Here is a 21,888-nt window from a genome sequence, read left to right on the forward strand (position 1 = left end):
GATACTCCTCCCCCCTCCTCTAAAAAAAAAAAAACTCAAAAGGATTAGGTTGGTTGCCAAATGGAGAAACTATAGAAGCACTTCACATTGCTCCAAATTCAATTGACCACAGCAATATTAATCCCTAGGGAAGAAAACTGCCACGGCATAACAAGAAGGCAAATCACATCCAACAAAACTTAGACAAAAATACACATAAGACCTTATTCTCTAGCACCATTAAGATGTGGATTTCCAAGTTCTCAAAGGCAGGACCCACCTCAGCCAGGGCAAGTATCATCAAAGATTCTCAGTCCATTCACTGTATGAATCAGCCTTTCAACGCGAGACACACACAAAAAAGATGTCTACTTAAAATGAGTAACTGCATAACAGGTTGCTGTCAGCCCGACACAGCTACTTGACAAGCTCCGATTACTACCTTGGGTGAATTACTCTGTTAGCAAAAATCTGAACTATGCCAGCTCAGTACAGCAGTCTCAAAATACCATACAAAATCGACTTCACTCTACCTCCAATCACATGCGTGTGTCAGGGAGAGAAAGGGTGCATGTCTGTAAAGATGTCCCTCATTTTCACCACAATCAGCACCAACTCCTCTCCAGAGATCTCTGAACTTCACACACCTCAAGCTTTTAGCACACTTTGATCTAGAAGAAGAAACAGCCAAAGTATACAGCAGGATTTCATTTCTGTTGAAGCTTCACCCCATTCTCACTGAGGCACAATCTCCAAAGAAAGTCTACTCTCCTTTCTTCTTGTTGATTGAGGCACCTAATTAACATGATGGGTGTGGCTGCATCCAACTAGACACGTTCAAAGTGTCTCAAGAACAGGACATTGTGGGTAGGAAAACCAGCAAAGGCTTCAAGGAAAAAATAATAAGAAAGGGGCTTTACATATAATTTTACAAGTACTATCAAACTCAGCCTTTGGCATCAAACTCAACTTGACTATCATCAGAAATGTTTAATACAACAGTATGTGACAGATTAGCACTCTGAATAGTACCAAGCAGAAAAACTTATTTTTTTTATATTAATTACTTCATGAACCAGTGCTTTTGGAGTCATCATGAGGCCAGTAATCCCCATTCAGGTGGCAGTAATACAATCAAATCATTTCTGTTCTTGTGATCTCCTCCAATTTACTAATTCTTCAAAATCCTCGAAGAAATTAATATTAAAAGGAAGTACAATAATTTACCATATATTTCTTCATTTACTTGCTTTGCAGTAAGAGCAGCATATAATACATTAAATTCAAAAGGATCTTTGTAGCTCTTTTTCCAACAGTAACTACATTCATTGAGTCGGACTACAGTTAATAAATAAATAAATGAATCATTTGACCATGCCAAGCAAGTACTTCTTGATGCAATGGCTTTTTCAAACTGTCAAAGAAAGAATAAATAAATAAATAAAACTTTGCACCTCATATTGCTTTTGCTTATCCTTGGAGAGATTACTTCCTGCCTTGCAGAGCCACACCTGCTGTTCTGGAAATTTTCAAGTGAAAAAAGTAGATCAAAGCTTTAACTGCTCTTATCTTCAGGATTATGTTATCTTGCAATCTCCTTTATTACTACGTGCTGTGGCTTAACAGTTTCTGTTGTTTAGCAGGGTAACTGTTTTAGAGATAAGCTTTAATTTGTTTAGTACTCATGAAAGTGAGACATTATACTGAAGTGAAGCTATTGCTCCAAATACTAATCTAGGCAACAAAGTCAATGCAAGGATTTGCAAAGACTTCAAATAACTCTATCAAACTTTTAGTGCAGTGTGAGCAGCTTAGTATCGAGCTATCAGTGCAGCCCTGCAAGTCAGGTTGACCCTCCAACACCTTGTAAGACAGCCCAGTGCTTACCCTACAAGCAATTCTTCACCATGGCTACACTGTGCGATAAATAAATACTTCCCATTAACTTGGAAATGCCAAATCCACTGCCGCATTAAGCTTATGATAGGATTTTTGTTTGCTAGACGATTGCGACAGAGAACCTTCATCCTGGAGAGCAGCAGGTGAGGTCGATGCTCCGGAGCACAGCCAGAACGCGTGCACAGCTCTGGGTGGGTGAGCAGCAGCAGCAGCTACATGGAGCCCTGCAACCCTGCCTGAGCAAGAGCAGCGGGGAAACCAGAAGCAGGCAGGACTCTGCCTTTGAGGTAGAGGTCCACAGCCGCCTTCTAAAAATACTGCCAGCAGGAAGAAGCGTTCAGTAGATGACTTAAGAACACCAAATTTCAGGTCAGATCACCTCTGTGAGGTTACTGTATGACACTGAATTTATCCGTCTTTCATGCACTTGTCAATTCCCCCTTGTCCTTCCTTTGCTGTCATCATCCTGTCTAAAAATGTCAGCCTTGTTCACAATTCTTTATCTTCACCTGCTTTCTTTCCACTCCTTTCCTGCACAGATTTGGGTATTTTGAATTTAATTCCTCTCCACTTATCTTGCTGCTGCTGCCCTAAATTAAATTACAGAGCCACATTTGCATCTCTGATTTGAATGTGACCTGCTCTTCGTTATAGGTTTGACTTAACATCTGTCTTCAAAACCTAATAAAATCAAAGTTCTCCCCATTTAAATTGTGTTGTCCATTGCAGAGAAACCTTGCTGGGCAAAGTCAGCGACTAACTGGACATACTTCTGAAAACACACAGGACCAAGAAGCAGAAAGTTGTAGTGCATTCAGAAATACCTTAAAAGTTTCTTCTTCAAAGACCGTTCAAGGACTGTAGCAAAACCAGACCTGCGACCAGCTGTTAGATGAAGGAAGAGTTGTGCTCTCCCCATGTTAACACTCCAACTCACCTGAACCTCTGTGAGCTGGTTCAGAGAGGAAGAAGGATCCCTTTTTATTTTGTTTGTTTGCGGGGGTTAGCTTCGTGCGAGTTCAGTTCCCTAAACTTCCTCATCACAAAATGAGACATATGCTGAAATCTGGCAGAGCAGACATGAGGAGGAGGAGGAGGGGAACAAAACCGATTCTTTCCGCAGCAGCACGTACCACTTAGGCTCAACTGCTCTACAGCAGCACTCCTAACTGTTAGTTTTGTAAGAAACTCTAAAATTAGCTCGTGCAATCTGACTGTCTCATGGGAGAGACTGTTTGTTCTTTCCACAGATCTTAAGCTACAAGAGCTGAAGATGCCATAATTGGAAGTATGTGAAAGTGGGTATGTTTGGGAACTTTGAATTTGGCTGCAAGAGAATTTTGGGTCCTCTACTCTGCTCCAAACTGCAAACCAGAGTGGTGCTCTTGCATGAAACGTCTGAGATAGAGGAATGAAACAGTGGTGGTAAAACATCACACTGCTGCTCAGCTTAGCAGCTCTGATCTGTACTGCCACTAAAACCTTAAAAAACAATCTTTCAGTTTTGAGCAAGTAATTACAGATTGGCACACCCACTGATGTGTTCTCAGCAACAGCTCCAAGGGAGAGTTTCAATGAGAAACTCCTCTAAAACACTAAGAAACATACACATATCAGTTCATACAGGATTTAAAGTTTAGCTTTTATAAGATCCAACTTCTCTTACGTCTCTGGATAGAAGCATAAATGTAATTCCTGCTTCTTGCAAGGCTCTTTGTTTTCTTCCTCTTAGATGGAGTCTACAAACTTGCCAAGCCGTGTGGGAACTTGGACAAGCAACGTGAGCTGCAACAGTTCACAGATGTTTAAAAAGAAATACTCATCAAAATCAAACTCAGATTTACAATGTTTTTAAAGCCTGTAACTGGCTCAAACAAGGTAAAGCAAAAAATACTATAAAGGGTCTTGATAATGCATCAAAAAATGGTGCTTTCCATGTGCAACTCAGAAGTCTAACTTGCCAAGAAGCCATTTATTGGCCAAACTGTGGTCATGCAGCTTTGACAGAGCTTCATTCACAGAATAAGTGGAGTAAGTTATGAACGAAGGAAATCAGGTGCTTTATAAAAGCTTAAAATCAGGTGCTTTATAAAAGCTTAATTTTCACTGTTCTTCAAGACAACATACAACAGAAAAGGAAGCAAATAAATTTCATTTCACTAGATTATAAAACTGTTCTATATTCTTAAAAACATTACAGTTTATTCAAGCAGTTGCAAATGGACATCTTGTATACAATTCATTTTCCATTGGATCAATGATTTTCTCACCCACAATAATACTTACAGAAAGAAAAACTAAGCTGGCAAGAGAAAAGCTTCTATGAGATTGTATTTCCCTATATCCCGATTAACAGTATTCCTTTTAATATTCATACCCAGATAGAAGAATAGTTTTAAACATGCTATGTCATTACTGTACAAGTAACTGTGGTTTATTTATTTGCGTATAATGACTACCAGCACCCACAAAATACAAAGCTGATGTTTTCACAAGATGCTGTACTGTATCTTTTAAACACTACACAACATTCTTCTAGCTAAGATAGTAACTCATACGAAAGAGAAGGACAATCCGATGGTTGGACCAGGTGATCTTGCAGGTCTTTTCCAACCTCAGTGATTCCATGATTCCCCTTCCTTAGCAAGGTTTCATCCTAGGATCCTGTAACAATTTGGAATTGCCTTAGGGACTTTAAACCCAATACTCTTGTTTTAGTCTCAACATTAAGCTGGGGTGAGAAGAACTCTGAAAGATCTAAGAGGAAGCCCTTCCCTTTCAAACCTTTTCATTAGCAATTTGCTGTAACATCCCTTGAGTGAAATTCTCACCCTACTCATGTCAAAAGTGAAAATTAACAGCTGAAATCCTGCTCAAACTATCTAAAACCACACTATGTACATATAAAAGGAAAAGGTGGATGATGAAGTCAGTAATTAGCCAGATATTCAGAAACCTCTCTCCATGATTGTATATTATAATTAATCCACAGCCATCTAGAATTGAGAGTATTATTTTCTATAACTAGCACACATCTATCAACACAGATTATCAGTGGGATTTTTGATTAATAGAGGCATACAGCATTTGGAAGATTAAAGCAGGCATTCTGTACTACATAATATCTTAATTGGATAGAGAATAACCGGATGATAATGTCAGAGCATGGATTAGAAGTGGTAGTAATAAACTGCTTAGTGAAAAAAAATGCAGTGTCCCAGAAATCAAAAATATTTCCCTATCCAGCCTTGGGTATTGTCCTATGAATGCAAGCAAGCACCACCTTCCCGACAGGTTCAAAGCTGAAGAGCAAGATAAATCACCTTTCCCTTTTTTATGTTTGGCTGCAGAACTGACAACTGAAAATGTGTATAAAGCATCTTCCCTTTTACTTGCAAATACAGACTTCTGAACAGAAACCTACTCTGTGCTACCAATCTAAACAGATCAGCCTGCTACCCATGAACTTTATATGTACTACTGCAAATAAGTAAACAGATCTCTAGGTAATATTTCTAATTTCCAAATATTTCAAAACATATGGACAAAGGGTAAAACACAGAAAAAAAGAAAACCAAAAAAAAAAGTTTAAAATAAGGAAAAGGAAGAAGCTCTCCCAAAAGGGAGCACCACTGCTACTGCAGGACAAAGCTATCATGAGATATTAAGATACATCACAGGAAAGCTGCAGGACCCTCAACAAGAGAAGAGGATGGCCCCAAAAATAAAGGCTGCCTCTTAAGGCATTTGTGTAGACATAAACAGAGACCCGAAAGAACTGAAGCCCTTCACCACCCAAACCAACCAAACAAAGGAAAAACAACAGCCCAAAAAAACCCATGCCCAGACACAGCTCCTACAAACAACCTCAAGAAGGACTCACACTTGCACCCGTCCATCTACGAGGCCGACTCGCAGAAGCCATTTCCCTGATTTCAGTGCCTTTAATTGGACACAGACCTGAGGTTGCCAAGGCATGGCTCCTGCCTCACTCCATCTCTTCTCCATTTATTGCTAACACTTCTCCACGAGCCAGCAATAACACAGGAGCTGGATCAAGGAGCTGACCTCCTTCTGAAAACATCCCCCCAAGAATAAAAACTGCATCACAGTGGAAATTGCCAGGAATTAAGGATGACCCAGGATGACCTTTAGGAAAGTGGGATAGATCTGTATCAGGCTGAAGTGTCCACACAACCGTGGTCTGAAAAGGTGGAGGAAAAGAATAGAGGTATGGACATTTCCTCAAAAGGGCTGAAATATAACAGTAATATATTTTCTTCACTTCAGACAATTTTCCCACTCTGTCTCTCAGACTTTTAACATTATCTGTTGAAGGAACAGCTGCTACAAGCCCATCTTAGAGTCACATAGGGTAGGACGTAGGGGGAGATGAATCTTTAAAGAAAAGAGTAGAAAGAAAAGAGTAGACAACATAGTAAGATATCTCCCTATGTAAGGAAGAATAAACCAATGGTGAAATGCAGCAGATCAAAAAAGAAAAGCAGAAAAGTACAGATCAACTGCGTTGTTCCCATCAGGACATGGGCAGCAGATGACACCCAGTGCCACGCAGCCCTCCGGGAAGTTTCTTGAGGTTCTTGGGCCAAGAGCTGGTCTAAACAAGCTTCATTCCCCTCCCTAGGTGTGGCAAGAGACTTGTCCAAGTGTGTCCCTTCATAACCTCACAGAGCAAACCACAGGCACAGCACACTGAAAACAATATTTTACATTTTCTTCTTGTCTTTTACATCTTCAATTTAATAAATGCCTTCTGACATCTGACCACATGCTGAGTGGCTGTCTGCTAGGTGAAGGCTAAGCTGAAAAAGGCAGCAGGACTCCCTTTGTGGACACATGTGGGCACTGTACCTGCGTGGCGTTGAGGACAGCCATCTCAGCTCACTCCCGACACAAACACTACGCTGACAGACCCTGGCCGTTAAGCAGTGCCATTCATCTCATCTATCACATCTGTGAAATTCAAAACTAATCTAGGGGAAAATACAGCATAGCTGCTTCATTAAACACTGCAGTACAGATTTACCTAAATATATATTTACATAGGCAATCCTCTTCCATCTTCGTTCCTTTCCTCCCCCAGCCTTACAGCAGAACCAGCTTTCCCTCCCCAAGAGAAACATGTTTCTTCAAAAGGATTTGAAAAAAATTACAAAAGAAATAGAACATACTGAGATTCTGATGTTTTTAATCTAATTTATCTTCAGGACATACAAAGAAGTCTGCATGGGGAAAAAAGGAACAGGGAGCTCTTCGTTATTAACAAAATAAAAGAAGGCAGCATCTTGCAGCACATATGCACAAAGTTTCATTAGTCACTTGATCTGAAATATATTTAAATGGTAGACTACAGCATCTGGGCTAAAGGCTCCTACTTTCTCAAGAAAGTTACACTGTGAACATGCTAAGGCTTAGCTGTAGGGTAAAGATCATCTGTAGTAGAACCTGCATTTCCATAATGTTAAGTTTTCATTGAAGCAAGTGATGTGTAAGCACCAGCAGAAAAAGTAAATTAACTCCATTTTTCCTGTGGACCAAAAGCTAAGTTAAAAAAAAAAAAAAAAAAGACCTCAATAATCAATGCAAGGAGTGCCAAGATACTGTTCATCCAATCTTTTAAGCATGACTGTGCACATCTTAGAATATACCAACACACGTGTGCCTTGAAAATGTCATTTGTTTTAAGGACGGTCTGTGCTGCCAGAAATCTGTATATTCCCCATGATTTTTCATTAAATGGATCATTTTCCTCAGAGCAAAATGTATGGCTTTTTAAACTGAATTCAGAGGAGTGCAGGTTTAAAATTCAGTTTCGTCTCCAATGCAGTGGCTATTTGGTTTGAGAAACTAGAAAGAGCAGATTATGCAGCCTAGATAAAAGCAACAATTCATATTAGGGTGCAAATAGCAAGATAACATGGAGAGAAACCATTATCAAAGGAGCAAGGCCATTTTCATTGCATTTCAAATACTCTTCCCAGAAGAAAAGCCTAATTTTAAATTTATTTATTAAAAATCATCAGCATTCCTGGCAGCCCTACAACCCCTTTAACAAAGCTGCAGCTCTCAGGGGGGGAGCTGCTGCCACCAGTGCTGCCTGCCTGATTTTGGGACATGGGGTGCCCAGGGCAACAAGACCAGAAGGATTCTCTGATCCCCCAGTGGTGTGGGGTCAAACAAACAAAATAAAGGTGGGGCAGCAAGTCGGATGTGATGGTGGACTCTCTGGCCAACCCATGGATGAAGGGACTTGAGGACTACCTCAAGGCAGGAGGTTGTAGGGCGAATCAATGCCTTCTTACCATCACATCCCAAGTTGTGCTGGAGCTGGTAAGGAAGTTGCTTTGGGTTTCAGCAGCTACTTACCTAAGTATGTGGCATAAACAGAGATTTGAGCAAATAACACCAACACCTTTCTGGAAGCATTATGATTAGAGATTACATATGCCAACACTGTTTTGTCAACAGCTGTAATGACTTATCTGTTACCTGAAGTTACCCTACTGTTTTCTGCTCCTCCACCTAGCACCAAGAAATGGCCGCAGCATAGCAATGTGCACTTGTAATTCATTGGTTTTTTATTTCTGGGAAGGACTTCTATAAGGAATGCACATCCATTGCAAGACACTGACGGATCTCAGTGATGTGTAAGGTGGAAGTGGGTACGTCACAACCTCACAGATGAACGGAGTCAGGTGCGCTCTGAGGGCAGGGGTAACGCTGACCGAAGCCAACCCCAACTCTCTGCCTCTGAAAGCTGCTCTAAGCACTTAGCCAAGGATCTGGCAGCAAGCCAGTAGCTGGCTATGAGGCACGCCTAGATCTCCAAGCTCCCAGGTTTATACTCCATCCCTTCAACAGCGCAAACACTATCCAAAGCCAAACGACTTTTACTGTGTTTGGGGTTTGCTTTCGGAAGTACAATTTTCAGAACAGTTCCTTTACATTCTGTTCAATTCCGTGCACGCTTTAAGTGGAAATAAGCACCTCCAAATTAAACTAAGTGTGTGGGGGGGAGACACATATTAGGCAACATGAATTTTCTGCCAGCTGTGAGTGTTGATTTTACAACTCATTTTGGACACCGAGTTCAGCACAGACAAGCAAAATAATGTCAGCCCTTCAAGCAACTTATATAATGTATCCTAATTACTAGATACAAAATTCAACACATAGTAGCTGTTTAAAATTGCAAATATAATACCACACACACCAACATTTTCCATTTGAACACTCGCTCCATTTAAATGGGGAACCGAACACACCTAAATTAACTTCCTACTCCTCACATTCATGCGGCTACGAAAACATGTACTTTGCCAAGAGGCAGGTTCCAGCTTGGCTTTGTGCAAACTGGTTAGCAAAATAAGCAGCTGCTTGGCCTTCCGTGTGAGCACAGCCTGCTCCAAAATGCACCTTCCTTCAGCAATAGCGTGCCACGTCGGAGCTGCTGCCACCTTCCACTTGAACGTCTCTGGGTATAGACACCAAGATTGCTCCACAAAACAAAAAGCAAAATCCAGGAGCAGCGGTCCCCACATTTCAGGGCATCAGCTAACCTGTAATCAGTGGCTGTTGGGAAGAAACTTTCCCCGGGGGGCTAGTTATCCAGTAATTGCAGATGGCAGGGTTTTTCCAACATCCCTCTGAAACAGCTGGTACTGCAGTGTCAGCAACAGGACTAGATTGACCGATGGCTTGATTTGAAATGTCAGCTAGAATACTCACAACAAGTTAATGATTTTGGCACGTACACAGGTGTAACCACTCCATTTACATTAATGCACCCTGAATAAACATTGTTCTACTGCCTGCAGCACTTACACTTGACAGCTGTATGCAATTCAGGCCTATGCCATTTTACTTTTCAATAAGGGTACAAATTGCAATAATGGGTACAAATAGGATGCTATTGCATGCTATTTACTGCGATATTAAAAGATACCGTAAGTTAAATTCTACTTCTCTAGACAGTGCCTAGTTCTATCCAGAAACATTTGATTTTGCTATAATTAAAAAATGAGAAAGGCAACCAGCTTAGGATGCTAACTCCTTAATAAACGAGTACATTTTATTTAGTTTGCCCTACCTTAAAAACACATAAGATTATGTAGATCTGAAACCAGAAAAGATCAGTGTGCCCTGCGCTTCCAGAACCACTTCTTGTTAGATCAGGAGCAGTTTAACTGAACTCAAGGAAATTCAAAGCTTGCACTCAAGGATCTTCCATTTCCTTTCAAATAAGTTTGAGTTTTTGAGCTTTGTCATATTCAAACTGTGGGATGTGTTGCCCAAATACAAATCCAGACAGTTCCTGTGCTGCGCTGAGCTCCCACTCAAAAGCAGAAGAGAAGCAACAACAAGTGACATACGTCTTTAAGACACGTAGGTGGTTCTGCCTATTACTTGTTCCTCCCTTTCTGCCCCTGCAATGCTCCTCTGCTGTTACTTCCTGCATCAAGGCTTCAAAAATCCTCCTACGCTGCCAGCGGACAATCTCAAGGGAAACATGCAAGGCTACCTGTTATACCTTCTCTGGAGGAGAAATCTAAGCCTTCTGTACTCCAAACATGTTCCAGCCTTGCATTGTGAAGAAAAGCTCTTTTTAAAATCATTTATAAGGAGACAGGGGAGTGCATCCACTTTTGTAATTTTTGCTGAGAGGGGAGATTTGTTTATTTACTTATTTATGGAAGAAAACAAAGCCAGAGACTACCTGGAGTACCATTTTGGATTAACACTGACTGAACAGGAGTTTCCTGAAACTACTAACTTAGTATTATTTTAGAGCCAAGGAGCTCATACAGCAAGAACTCTGCTGTACTTGTTCACTAGGTTTCTGCCCAGCTACCTCCTCTAGGTACGTCCTTTCTGGTCTTTCCGTGGTGTCGGAGGACCTGGGTGTACAGGTTACCTCTACAGGGTCTACTACAGGAGAGCATCATCTGTTGCATTAGAGCCCCAGTAATAATGAAATGACTGGCACAAAGCTACACAGGGTACCTGCAACAAAAACCAAGTAGAACAGCAAGATGGACAGAAGAGATTTCTCATTGGAGATGCAGGGGGAAATCTCGCCCCCAGATCCCTGTCATTTCAATGCTCAGCTCAGAATTGGGGGGCAGGGGGAAGGGGGAACAGCACCCCAGCAGAGCAGTGTCAGTAGCTGCTGCTCCCGCAGGACTGAGGAATGAAGGAAGCTGCCATGGTGTCAGGCAGTGTGACGAACAGATTCAGGCAGATTACCTGTCTGCTTCATTAGCAGAACAGATAAACTCAGCCTCTGCCTGCACTGAAAAAAAAACACACCTCAAGAAGCAGCAGTCAGCCTTCTGGAGAAGGTGGCTGCATGGAGAAGAAAAAAGGAAGGAAGGGAAAGGTTGCATTTGGCAAAACTAAGAAGAAAGAAGATTTTAGCCACATATTATCCTGATGCAAAAGGTACCACATCTCAATCTTGATGTCTCTTGCTTCCTGCTAACAGGAAAATGCAAATTTGCTCCACTCCCTGGGCCCAACAGCAGGTGCTATCTCCACAGCCAATGTAAACAGCAAAAGGCAAGAGGAAAACCACCTCACTCATTACCCCCAGGATACAAAGCGTATTTGGAGCATCAAGCAACACAGGGTTCTCCACAGCTGAGAAGCCAGCCTGACTTGCGTGTACTAGCACTACTCTCCAAATTATTTTATTTGGTAGAAGAAGGTGCTTGAATCTGATTTTTCCATTCTTCTTGTCAAGTCATGGGAAAGTTAGACAAAAGCAGGCAGTAATGCCCTTTCCTGGCCATACCAAAAGCCCACCTTGCTACAGAAATGGCCAGAGGGACGAGGGGAAGCACGGCAGACTATTGGACAGAGCTGTACAAAGCCAGGAGCTTCTGCCCATTCTGCAGGGCTGGATCAATTTTGACTTGACTTTTATCTCATCGGCAGATCTGACCTTCATAATATTTGTTATTAATTTGTGCATTTGTTACCAGCATTGGAAAAGCAGGGACTTGCATGATTCCTCCCCACCCGCAAGCAGCTGCTTGGAGAGCCGTGGCGCTGCCAAGTGCTCTGACGTCCCACAGCAGCCTGCCCCTTCCTACAGCCAGCTGGACAGGGCCACTCAGGTGGAGAAGACAGCCAAGGGATCAGGCAGGACAGCCCGGGTATCAGCACTTTCCCACGAACAAACAGAAAGCCTACGGACGAGCACAGCAAGAAAACAGTTTCCAGCCAGATCCCCACGTTACAAACCTCCATGGTAGAATTGCTCGCTCTTGAAGTTAATGAGAGCACACTGCTTAATCACTGCTGAGGGTCACTGAGAATTACCTTCTGCCCAGCCTTATCCATGTATTTCTCCTGGATCTCTGAGGACCTGGGAGTGAAAGCAGAGGAGGCAGCTGCCAGCTCCGGCAGCCGAGCCAGACGACCCACTGAAGTCCTGGGCACGCAGACAAAACCCCCATCTCCCTGGCTGCTCTCTACCGTGCCTACTACCTCCTTAGCCTTTTGATGTCTTATGCACCAGTAATAACACAGATCAACTAAAAACAGTAAGATGCCTGCCCCATTTTTAGGGAGCAGACTGGCCAACAGCTTGCCCTGTGAAAGCACTGAACCCCCTATGCTGTGCTTTTCACTGTAGCTACAGAGACGCCCTACAATTGCGACAAGATCACCCTAATAATTAATATATAAGCACCCAATATTAATGCATAAGCACCTAACATTAACATAATAAGCACCCTAGGCCTTCCCCTGCTTCGAGCAGGTCTAACATCAAAGCCAGATCAAGCTCCTTGGGCTCTTGGCCTGTTCAATTCTCCCAGTCTCCAAGGATGGAGACTCCACATCCCGCCTGGGTACCTGTACCAGCTCTTGGCCACTCTTCCTGCGAACAGTTTTTTCCTTATGTGCAGTCACAGCTTTCCTTATTATCCCCTTTGTTATCAGTCAGTATACAGTTACTACCTTCCAACTCCTTTTGCTTTCTTTTTTAGTTTTTATTTTATTTTTTTTTAAATGGAAGCATTTTTCTATGTCACACAAAATTTCAAAACCACCTGACATTCAGCTGAATGTTACAGTTCCCAGTCCTTGTTTTGGAATCCTTTCTTACTGCAGCTTCTGTAACTCAATTGCCAACCTCCTGAATTATTCATGCCTTAAAACTGACCAAACTTTCTATTCTTATTTCCTATAAATTCATGTATTTTTTTCTGTAACTTCAGAAAGACTTTCTACTTCCATCTTATTATTCCTTCCCCTACCCTCAATAATTTCATTATATGTAAATCAACTTTATTTAGATAACTCAAAGCAGACAATGGAAAACAAGAAGAAACCTTTTAAACCCTGCCAGCATGTTACATTTGGTATTTTTCTTAGTATTACATAAAAATATTATGAATTTCAAAAAGCCATACTTTTTATTAAGAGACAAAGCTAATGGCGAAGTAACCATTTTAACATCCTTTATGGGTTCTTTCTTAAAATTAGTATTCATGACCATAAAGCCCAAACTCAACAACTGAACAATACATTGTAAGAAACATAAGGAACAATCAATGGGTGAAAGGGCAGGAATGAAGATGCTAAGGGAGAAAAGATCTGAAGTGCAAATTATCTTCCTTCTTAAAGAGGCATTTTCACAGGAATTGGTTTGACATTTAGGAAGCAAAACATCTACTGCTATGGCAATAAGCAATAGCCCCTGCTTTAAAAAAAAAAAAAAAAAAAAAAAAGCAGAGAGAGTATAAAAAAACATAAGGGCTAAAGCAACAAAGCAACTCAAGCCATGCCCTTTTGTTTCATGGCATGAAATCCACATTTTCTTTTCAAATTGTCACACACTGGTACGAGGTTATCACGCTATCCCAGCATGGAGACAAAACAAAATTAGATACACAATCTGTTCTTAGGACATGAGTGAGTGGGTAATAAGTTTCTGCTCTCAGATATGAAATTGTTCATTGTGACTTCATCTGTAGGGCAAGCTTCTTCTATTAAGAAACTCTGAATAGTTCAGTGTGCAGCAGTGACCAGTAACTCTGGACTGACCCACGGTATTTCAGTATCATGGTACGATCACAATGGACATGTTGCAGCTGACTTCCAAGATCAGCCCAGTTTATTTAAAACACTGTTGTTTTTTCTGTCATCTCAGCTTTATTCAAAATATTTCATAAATCAGAAGTTTGCCATACATATACTATATAAAATCATCCCCCTTGGGCGTACGACAGAGGGATGAAATTGCCCAACAATACTCTCAACGATCCCCCTGCAGACAATTTTTGAAGCTGTTTTAATAATAGCCTCTGGGGAGAGCCTCTTTAAGGTTAAAAGGGCAATGGAGCAGAAGAGAAAATAGAAAGTTAAGATCCCTATGGATTCAGTCCTCCAGCAAGCACCTGCATGTAGGTACTTCAGAATGAGGAACACTATTTCCCGAACAAGGGACTTACTTCCTGGCAATACTGCAGAATTCCTTCTTTAGTGCTGATGCAGGTCTTGGTCCCAGAGGGGTCAGATTCCCATTTTCCATTCTGAACATTCATGTGCATATTGAGTTTGCCACAGAACATGGCGATTTGAGGCTCTGCCAACAATCCAGCATTTCCATCAGCAGGCACCTAGAATGAGAAGAAAAAATAAGTTTTACTCTCATATCTGACATTTCAGTCCTTCCAGAGCAGTAACAGCACAAGCAAGCCCGAATCAAACTCCAGGCTTACCCACCCATGGCTGTAAAGACTCAAGTTTGAGAAATACATAACGAGCAAATAAGGTCACCACAGAAATTCAGACGTGCAGTAACGTCACACAAAGTTTAAAGGAGTAAACAAACTCCCAAAATTATCTCATGGACTTGGGCTAAACACAGAACAAGAAATATTGCTGATTACAGAAATTTAACTTTCAGAATATCCTGGGCACAGGAAACACTAGGCCGAGTGCTCTTCCATGCCCGGCCCAGCGCCACCAGGAGCCGCCCTGCTCACAAGGCCCACCTGCTGCCGGAGAACCGAAGCCGCCCTCGACAATTTCTGAGCTGAACACAATTCTGAAATGTCTGTCAGCCTCCTGCCCGCACCTAGAAGGAAGCTAGCTCAACCCTCCTCGCCCACAGACCTCCACGTTGGTTTAGACACCGAGCCTGCACAATGCATGGGAGAAACAGAAGTAGTGTCTGTGGAGCCAGATTTACATTAATCCTTTCCCAAAACACTTCATAACCGTGTAACTGCACTCAAATGAAATCAAACATTTTAAAGATTCTGTTCCACTATTTAATTGGCACTTCCACTGCTAACAGAAATCACACCAAAATCCAGATTAGGGAGCCTATGAAAACACGAAATGATTCCAAACATCTTGTTTTCAAAAAACCATAAACCATTCCTTTTTCCCCAAGGTGCACCCTACCTATGTGTAATTCATCTTAATCCCTACCAAAATTTAAAAAGATTAAAAATTAAAAGTAGATAAATCAGTAGCTGAAATGAACGGATCAACAGGCCTACCATAACTGTAAAGGGAGCAAAATGTCTGTCAAGAAGACTACAACGTAGGAAAGCACACATCCAACACGAGTCAAACAATCTGCCCCCAACCAAGAATGGGAACAAGACATACCGCACAACTCACGATCCCCTTCAGTTTTAGCATCTGCAAAGATGAATCTCCTCCTGAGGTTCCGTTCATCATGAGAGAAGCCAACAGGGATTCATGGTCCCTCATGTCTCAAAAGTGAGCCTGTCACATTAGAGGCATGGTGGAGTACGCAATTATGTTTAAATATCTATTTTTAACTTTTAATTTTCTAGCTAGAATGTTTCTCAAGGGAAAAATTAAAAACATTTGAAAAATTCATGAAAAACTGAAGACTTTCTTATAAGAGGTATGCAAATCCAGTATCTTAATTTCCCCACTCTTCATTTAAACATCCCCCTTCCCCCGAAATTCATGAATTTTTATATGCCTACAATGCTAAAACACTGCACCAAGAAACATTAGGAGTCAACATCTAACTACCCTAACATATTAGATTAACACTGCACATTAAAATGCCATAATTAAAACAAATATTTCAGGTTCTATGATTTTTGTTTGTTTGAAAAGGAGAGAACATTTATTTTCCTGTTTTCTTTAATACTGTAATGTAGCCTAAGGAAAGCAGGAACACATCCACTGGCAGTGACTTCCCATCACTATCTCAGCTTCTCTTCTCGATGCAACATAACTTTACCAAAATTTCAAATAAAATCGACATGAGTCGTTCCATATGTGGCATGTGAGACATGCCCTGTGGGTTTAAAATGGAGAGGTTTCTTATTTTTATTTTCCTTCCTGTTAGCTACGAAGACAGCTAAAGCTGGGGAAAAAAAGGTGGCAGTTTACTTGGAGCGCTATCAATTTAACTCTAACATGACAACCTATGACTGTCTACTTAAAAACTCATTCCCTTCAGAAAGGACAAGACTTCTAGCTTAATCAAATTACTAAAGCAAGTCATGAGCACATTTAGCTTTCTGTATTTTGAGCTGACAGGGCCATACTAATTAACTGCTCAGCATAGCACTTCATCTTATTGATTAAGACAGCTAAATGTTTCTAATCATAAAGGAATACAAGAGCAATTAACAGGCGCTGTAAACAGAACGAAAGCATTTAGATCATGATCATGAATAATGCAAATCTTTGCTTCCAAAGCTGAACTCCTTTAGAATGCCCTTAAGCAAGGATAGTAGGTTAATGAATTGTCTGTCATATTTCTGGCTTGATGATACGAGCTTTCAAACAAACAGCTAGAGCGGAAACATCACCTATTTAACGATTTTACATCAGGAAGGAAAAAAAAAAAAAAGAAAAGAAAAAAAAGAAAAAAAGACGTTAAATTGTTGAATATCTGAAGGTAAGAGCTTGCTGCCACAGTGTTTAAACTAAAAGCCTCTCACTTTAGTAATATCCAACAATTTCATATACTGTATTTTCAGCATCATATCTGTGAAACTCGCAGTTCCACCGCGTAAGTTTTAACAGAAAAACTGCCCTTGAGACAGCCTTTTGTGCCATCTCCGTTTTCTTTCTGTAATATATACTCCTAATCCAAGATTACTGCCATCTGATATTTCATTTCTGAAGAAAATGAGTTGATCTGCTATGGCACTATTTTTTTCAGATTGAAAACTGGCAGCTTCTTGCTTTTCAAGAAATTACTTGCTGTAAAATCCACAGAAACGGCTGATGCTGATGGAGGCATTTATGCAGAGGTGATGGCCCAAACACAGTAGTCAATCCTAACAACATTTCTTTATGAGAAGGTAAAGGCTGACTGCATTAGCACATCTGACCTGGCCGTATGAAACCTAGATTTAGAGCTTCTGATGGGCCTTTTCCTGACACCTGAACAAGATACTCCTGAAAAGCACACAAGATTTCTGCTCACCCCATTTTGCAGGCATGTTTCAGCATTGTTACTCCTTTTTTTTTTTTCCCCAAAGAGCTAGCTTGCCATCAACAGTGACTGACAGTGATCGCAGCATTAAAAAAAATGCAGCTATTGCACCAAGCTCTACACTGCATTGCACTCTTTGATGTGTTGTTTCCCTTTGCAATTCTTCTTTCTGACTGTAATAAAACCCACATGCAAAAAGCTGAAACCCGTGAAGCTAAAAATCCATTATGCACTTGGTCCAAAATAAGCACTTATGCTAAGTAACAGATACTTCAGAAGAACGTTTCTGATGCCACAGTTCCTGGTTCCTTCCCTTTCCCCTGTGTGGCCCTACACGGCAAGCCTATACAACATGCAGCCTTCTTTTGTGTTACCAGAGCGAAACAGCAAAGGGGAACCTGTCAGCAAGATGCATCAGGCTGCCCCACCTGCCAGTGCCCACCACGAAGCATTCCCAATAGACCTGCTAAAAGAGGCATCTGGAAGGGATCGGTCCTCGTAGCCCTGATTTATGGGACCTATTTTAATCCAGGGCACATTCCTACATAAGAACAGTAACAAAAACAGTGAAGGCATTACTGACATTTAATTTTATGAGTGTGACGGATAAGACGTGAGAAAAAGAGCCATGAAGCCTCTCAGGTGCCTGGCAGTGGTGGGGGTCTCTGATGCTCACTGCCTGTGCCTCCTTTCTCCCAAGGGGGCTCTGCCACCTGCACAGCTTTTATTAAATTTATATTATTATATAAAACTTATGTTTTAAAGCTTCACTTTGAGAAGTAACCTTGAGCTGGTAAGGCCTGCATGCCAGTTTCCAACCTTGCACTGCATTTCTGCTAAAATGCTCAGCATGGCATCCATCAATAGTGAAAGCACAACAATCAGTAAGAGGTATTCTAACAAAATTACTCCGTACCTTGCAAACATTCAGAAGTGTTCACTTCTAATAAGTTCACCTACACGTCTTGTGGGTTTGCACTAAATTTTCAATTTCAGTTCTAACAGCAGGCTCTGCTGCAGATTTTTGTCTCCCCAAAAAGTTAACAGCTCTGAACACCAAACACTGCTTAACTTTTCCAGCTGATTAACTTGCTGCACCATCTAGGCAATGTTGACATTTGAAGAGTGAGTCTTACCCAACACCCCAACTATATTTTCTGTTTGGACTGTCCTAGAAAAGCTTTCCACGAATGAAAGGTGTGCTAGAAACTTCTGGCTGGTCTGCCCCAAGGCCTCCAGATAAGAGACTGAGTCATTTATATATTCCATATTACACCGAGAAAGAAACAACTCTCTTTTCACACCATCTCCCTTCCCATCAAGTTTGTCCTGAAGACCTCAGACATATTGCACTTTGAGGAAAAAATAATTCTACTTTCCCCCCTGCCCAGGAACTGGCTTGTGACGATGCCTCACTATCACAGCAAAGCTAAAAATAAAAAATGAGATAACAACTACTTTCAAGAGAGTCTCTGGTCTACACAAGTTGCTAATAAAATTGCTAATGGTTCCTCGGGTTGTGTGTTAACAGACACATCCAGCACCAGTTTTGTCACAAAGAGGACTGAGAAACCATACCTGAGGGGGGGAAAAAAAAAAAAAAAAAAAAAAAAAAAAAAAAAAAAAGTAGCACTTCTTCTAAAACTATTACACACAAAAATCAGAACCAACTTAAGAAAAGGCAGGAAATTGAAAAGAGAGGAAAAAAAATAGATGTAGTGACAGTGATTAGTCCCATACAGGCTGTCACAACATTTAAAACACGGGAATTCACGAATCACTGGTCATGTCAAAGGTACATCCAGCTAAAAGACACAAATTGGCGGAGAATTTTGTGCATCAGTCAAGTTATCTTCATAGCCAATGGCTTAATTCACTTACATTCACTGCCTGCCAAGAAAAATTATCTGCATTACAATACAATCAAATAATCTGGAGCATTGATCTACACAGATAAGCAGCTTCTATACAGTAACGCTGAACAACATAAAGCTATGGTCCAGCTGTTTACAATAACGTCTGTAGTGGAAATCTCTCCTTGACTAATCCTAAAGCTCAAGGGCAGATTAGTCTCCCAAAGAATAATTCATGCAACACAAATTACATTAACGACAACTATTTGCTTTATTAGTATTCTGCAAAAGTGAAAACTATGAGCATATTTATGAAACTGTAATCACATATTATTTTGTCTGCTTTGCATATGACCTCGAAGAAGTAGCATGTGCTTTTTTGCTGCCTCTCAGCAAATCACTAAATAAGTTAGACCAACTAACACACTGTCTCCAGTTAAGAGCCATGGTCGTTTTTTCACAGTACATCCACAGTTTTCGAAGACCAAGTAAAACAGCACTCATCACATTTATCAATAAGACATCTCAACCAGAAACAAATTTCTAAAATGGAAGCTACCAAAATTTGCAAAATGTCAACTTCATGCTCTTCCAGAATGGCATGCGTCTTCCCGCCTGCCGCCCTGCAGGGTTTCCTTCAGAGCAGCTAAATGCTGAAGTGCTTAAAATATTTGACAGCAAAGAAATTTAAAACACTGGAAGCTTATACTTGAAAGGTACTCTGCCTGCTCTCAAGAGAAAGCACAACATGAACCCACTCTTCAGAGGAGAACATTAAAAAAAAAAAAAAAACACACACACAAATGATAAATACTAAAGCCTGGGATCAGGAAATGATTCCGTAAGAGAAAACTCATCGAGTATATAACTGCTAATTCTAAGTCTGATGCTTTGGATAATGAAAGAAGAGGGGTATAATCCATCTGTTTTCCAATTATCTTGTGTCAAATAATGAATATTTGCAGTCCTAATCAAATTAGGACAAAACAAGGTGCGTTCTGGCAAAGCTGCCTGAGTTAAGCAGCTTAATTATTAAAGCCTGTCTCTAAAAATGGGTGTTTCATGGCATTTTTCAGCTGTTTTGAGAGGGAAAGGTGTCATTCCAGATGTGTAGATGATGCCAAAAATGTTGACTTTTAATAAAATACAAAAAACAGGCATCATGCAAGCACTGAAAGACTTGAGATAGGGAAAGATGTGAGATAGGGAAGCTACTTCCTCCCCACATGAAGACGTGGTATAGGTATCCCTTTGCTTTCGCCTCTTCCTGATTTGGTAATTTGACAAACGTATCAGAGCAGAGGTGTAGATTCTTCAGGGTATTGGGCATGCTGAGTGCAGTTTACATGATTCCCAAGACACTCAAAAAAGGCTTTTGTAATGGATTACAGGACCAGAAGAAGTTCATCCAGTTAGAAAAGTGAAACACAAAAACAAACAAACAAAAAAAAGAAAACCAAAAACCTTTACCTTAAAAGAAGAAGGGGTGTTAGGATTTTATTTCTTTAGCTCCTTACCACTTCAGAGAAAAAGCCTTTTTCAATTAGGCACCATTATTTAAGAGAAAGTATAGCCCTCTCCTCATCCATTCACTGTCATTGCTTTCTGGAACTGCAAAAGTAATTAGTAAGAAACTAATTGCTAACAGTTCTTCATAATCCCTATTTCAACAAACAAGCAGCTTTGGCTTTGTTCACAACTAAGGCCATAATCAAAAAAAAAAAAAAAACACTGCAAGGTTTTGCCTTAAGAAGGTTCCCATCCATAGCCTAGTTACACAGCTTCAATCCAGATAGCTCTGCTATTAATTTGTAATTAAGGGCTACAATAGAGTATGAAAATGAGCATCAGACCTTGTACATGCTATTTATTAAACTCTGAAACATCAAAAAGCATTCCCCAGAAGTCCTAAGAGGGCTTCTCTGATTCAGGCAGTTTTACTCTGCCAACGCTAACCTGAAGCCACTATCATAAGCCTTCAAAGCATGCTTAATTTGTACTAAATTGTTTCGTTTGCAATTATTTTCACAGTGAGGACACTCGGTAACAGCCTCCATATCTACAGCTTATTCAAGAACAACAAATATCCTCCTTATTGTAGGAGCTGATTAGAATAATGCCTCCCTGCTTTCCACTCCACATGTGCTCCTCCAGCCCTTCACCCGAGAAGGCAACCGATGCAGTTCCGAGGTTGAAGAGCTTCTGCTGAAGATAAAAATCAAAATGCTCTGAAGAACAAGGCCACCCAAGTAACGTGTCACCCTTCCTGACCATGCCTGCACTTCCTCCAAACACTTGCACGACGTTCAGGCTGAAACACGAGGTCTCTCACGAGCTAAAGCAACCCCAACTTGCACGCAGAGCAGTTTGCTTCCTCATTCAGCGCTCTGCAACACAAGCAAAGATCACTGCTGGGCCCCAAAAGCCCCCTGCCATGCTAATACAGGCTCTTGTCACCAGGCAGAAATCTGGGGCTCTGTTCCCCCTGGTTAACTATCGGATTTTCACAAGTTCACAGAATCTGGGCTGCCAGACCTACTATTTAAGCCATAAAGATAGTAGCTCTCCTCCGAGTATTATTATGCATCTATGTGGAAAAGCTATTTATATTTTAAAACCTGCTTATCTAGATAAGTAAATAACATCCACAAGAAAGGAAGGGGTACGGGGTCAAAAAAAATA

At 40.9% G+C, this 21,888-nt stretch overlaps 1 protein-coding gene across 1 annotated transcript in view; it reads right to left on the minus strand.

Annotated features, from left to right (window-relative positions):
- The window catches only part of APP (amyloid beta precursor protein), a 217,069-nt gene that overhangs the window by 163,532 nt on the left and 31,649 nt on the right, over positions 1-21,888 (minus strand). Inside the window, exon 2 of the mRNA XM_084283723.1 lies at positions 14,361-14,528. Within this exon, the coding sequence (XP_084139849.1) occupies positions 14,361-14,528 (168 nt within the window). The remainder of the gene's footprint in view (positions 1-14,360; positions 14,529-21,888) is intronic.

The sequence above is a fragment of the Netta rufina genome (genome assembly GCF_964035555.1).
Source record: "Netta rufina genome assembly, chromosome: 1".
Taxonomy (NCBI): domain Eukaryota; kingdom Metazoa; phylum Chordata; class Aves; order Anseriformes; family Anatidae; genus Netta; species Netta rufina.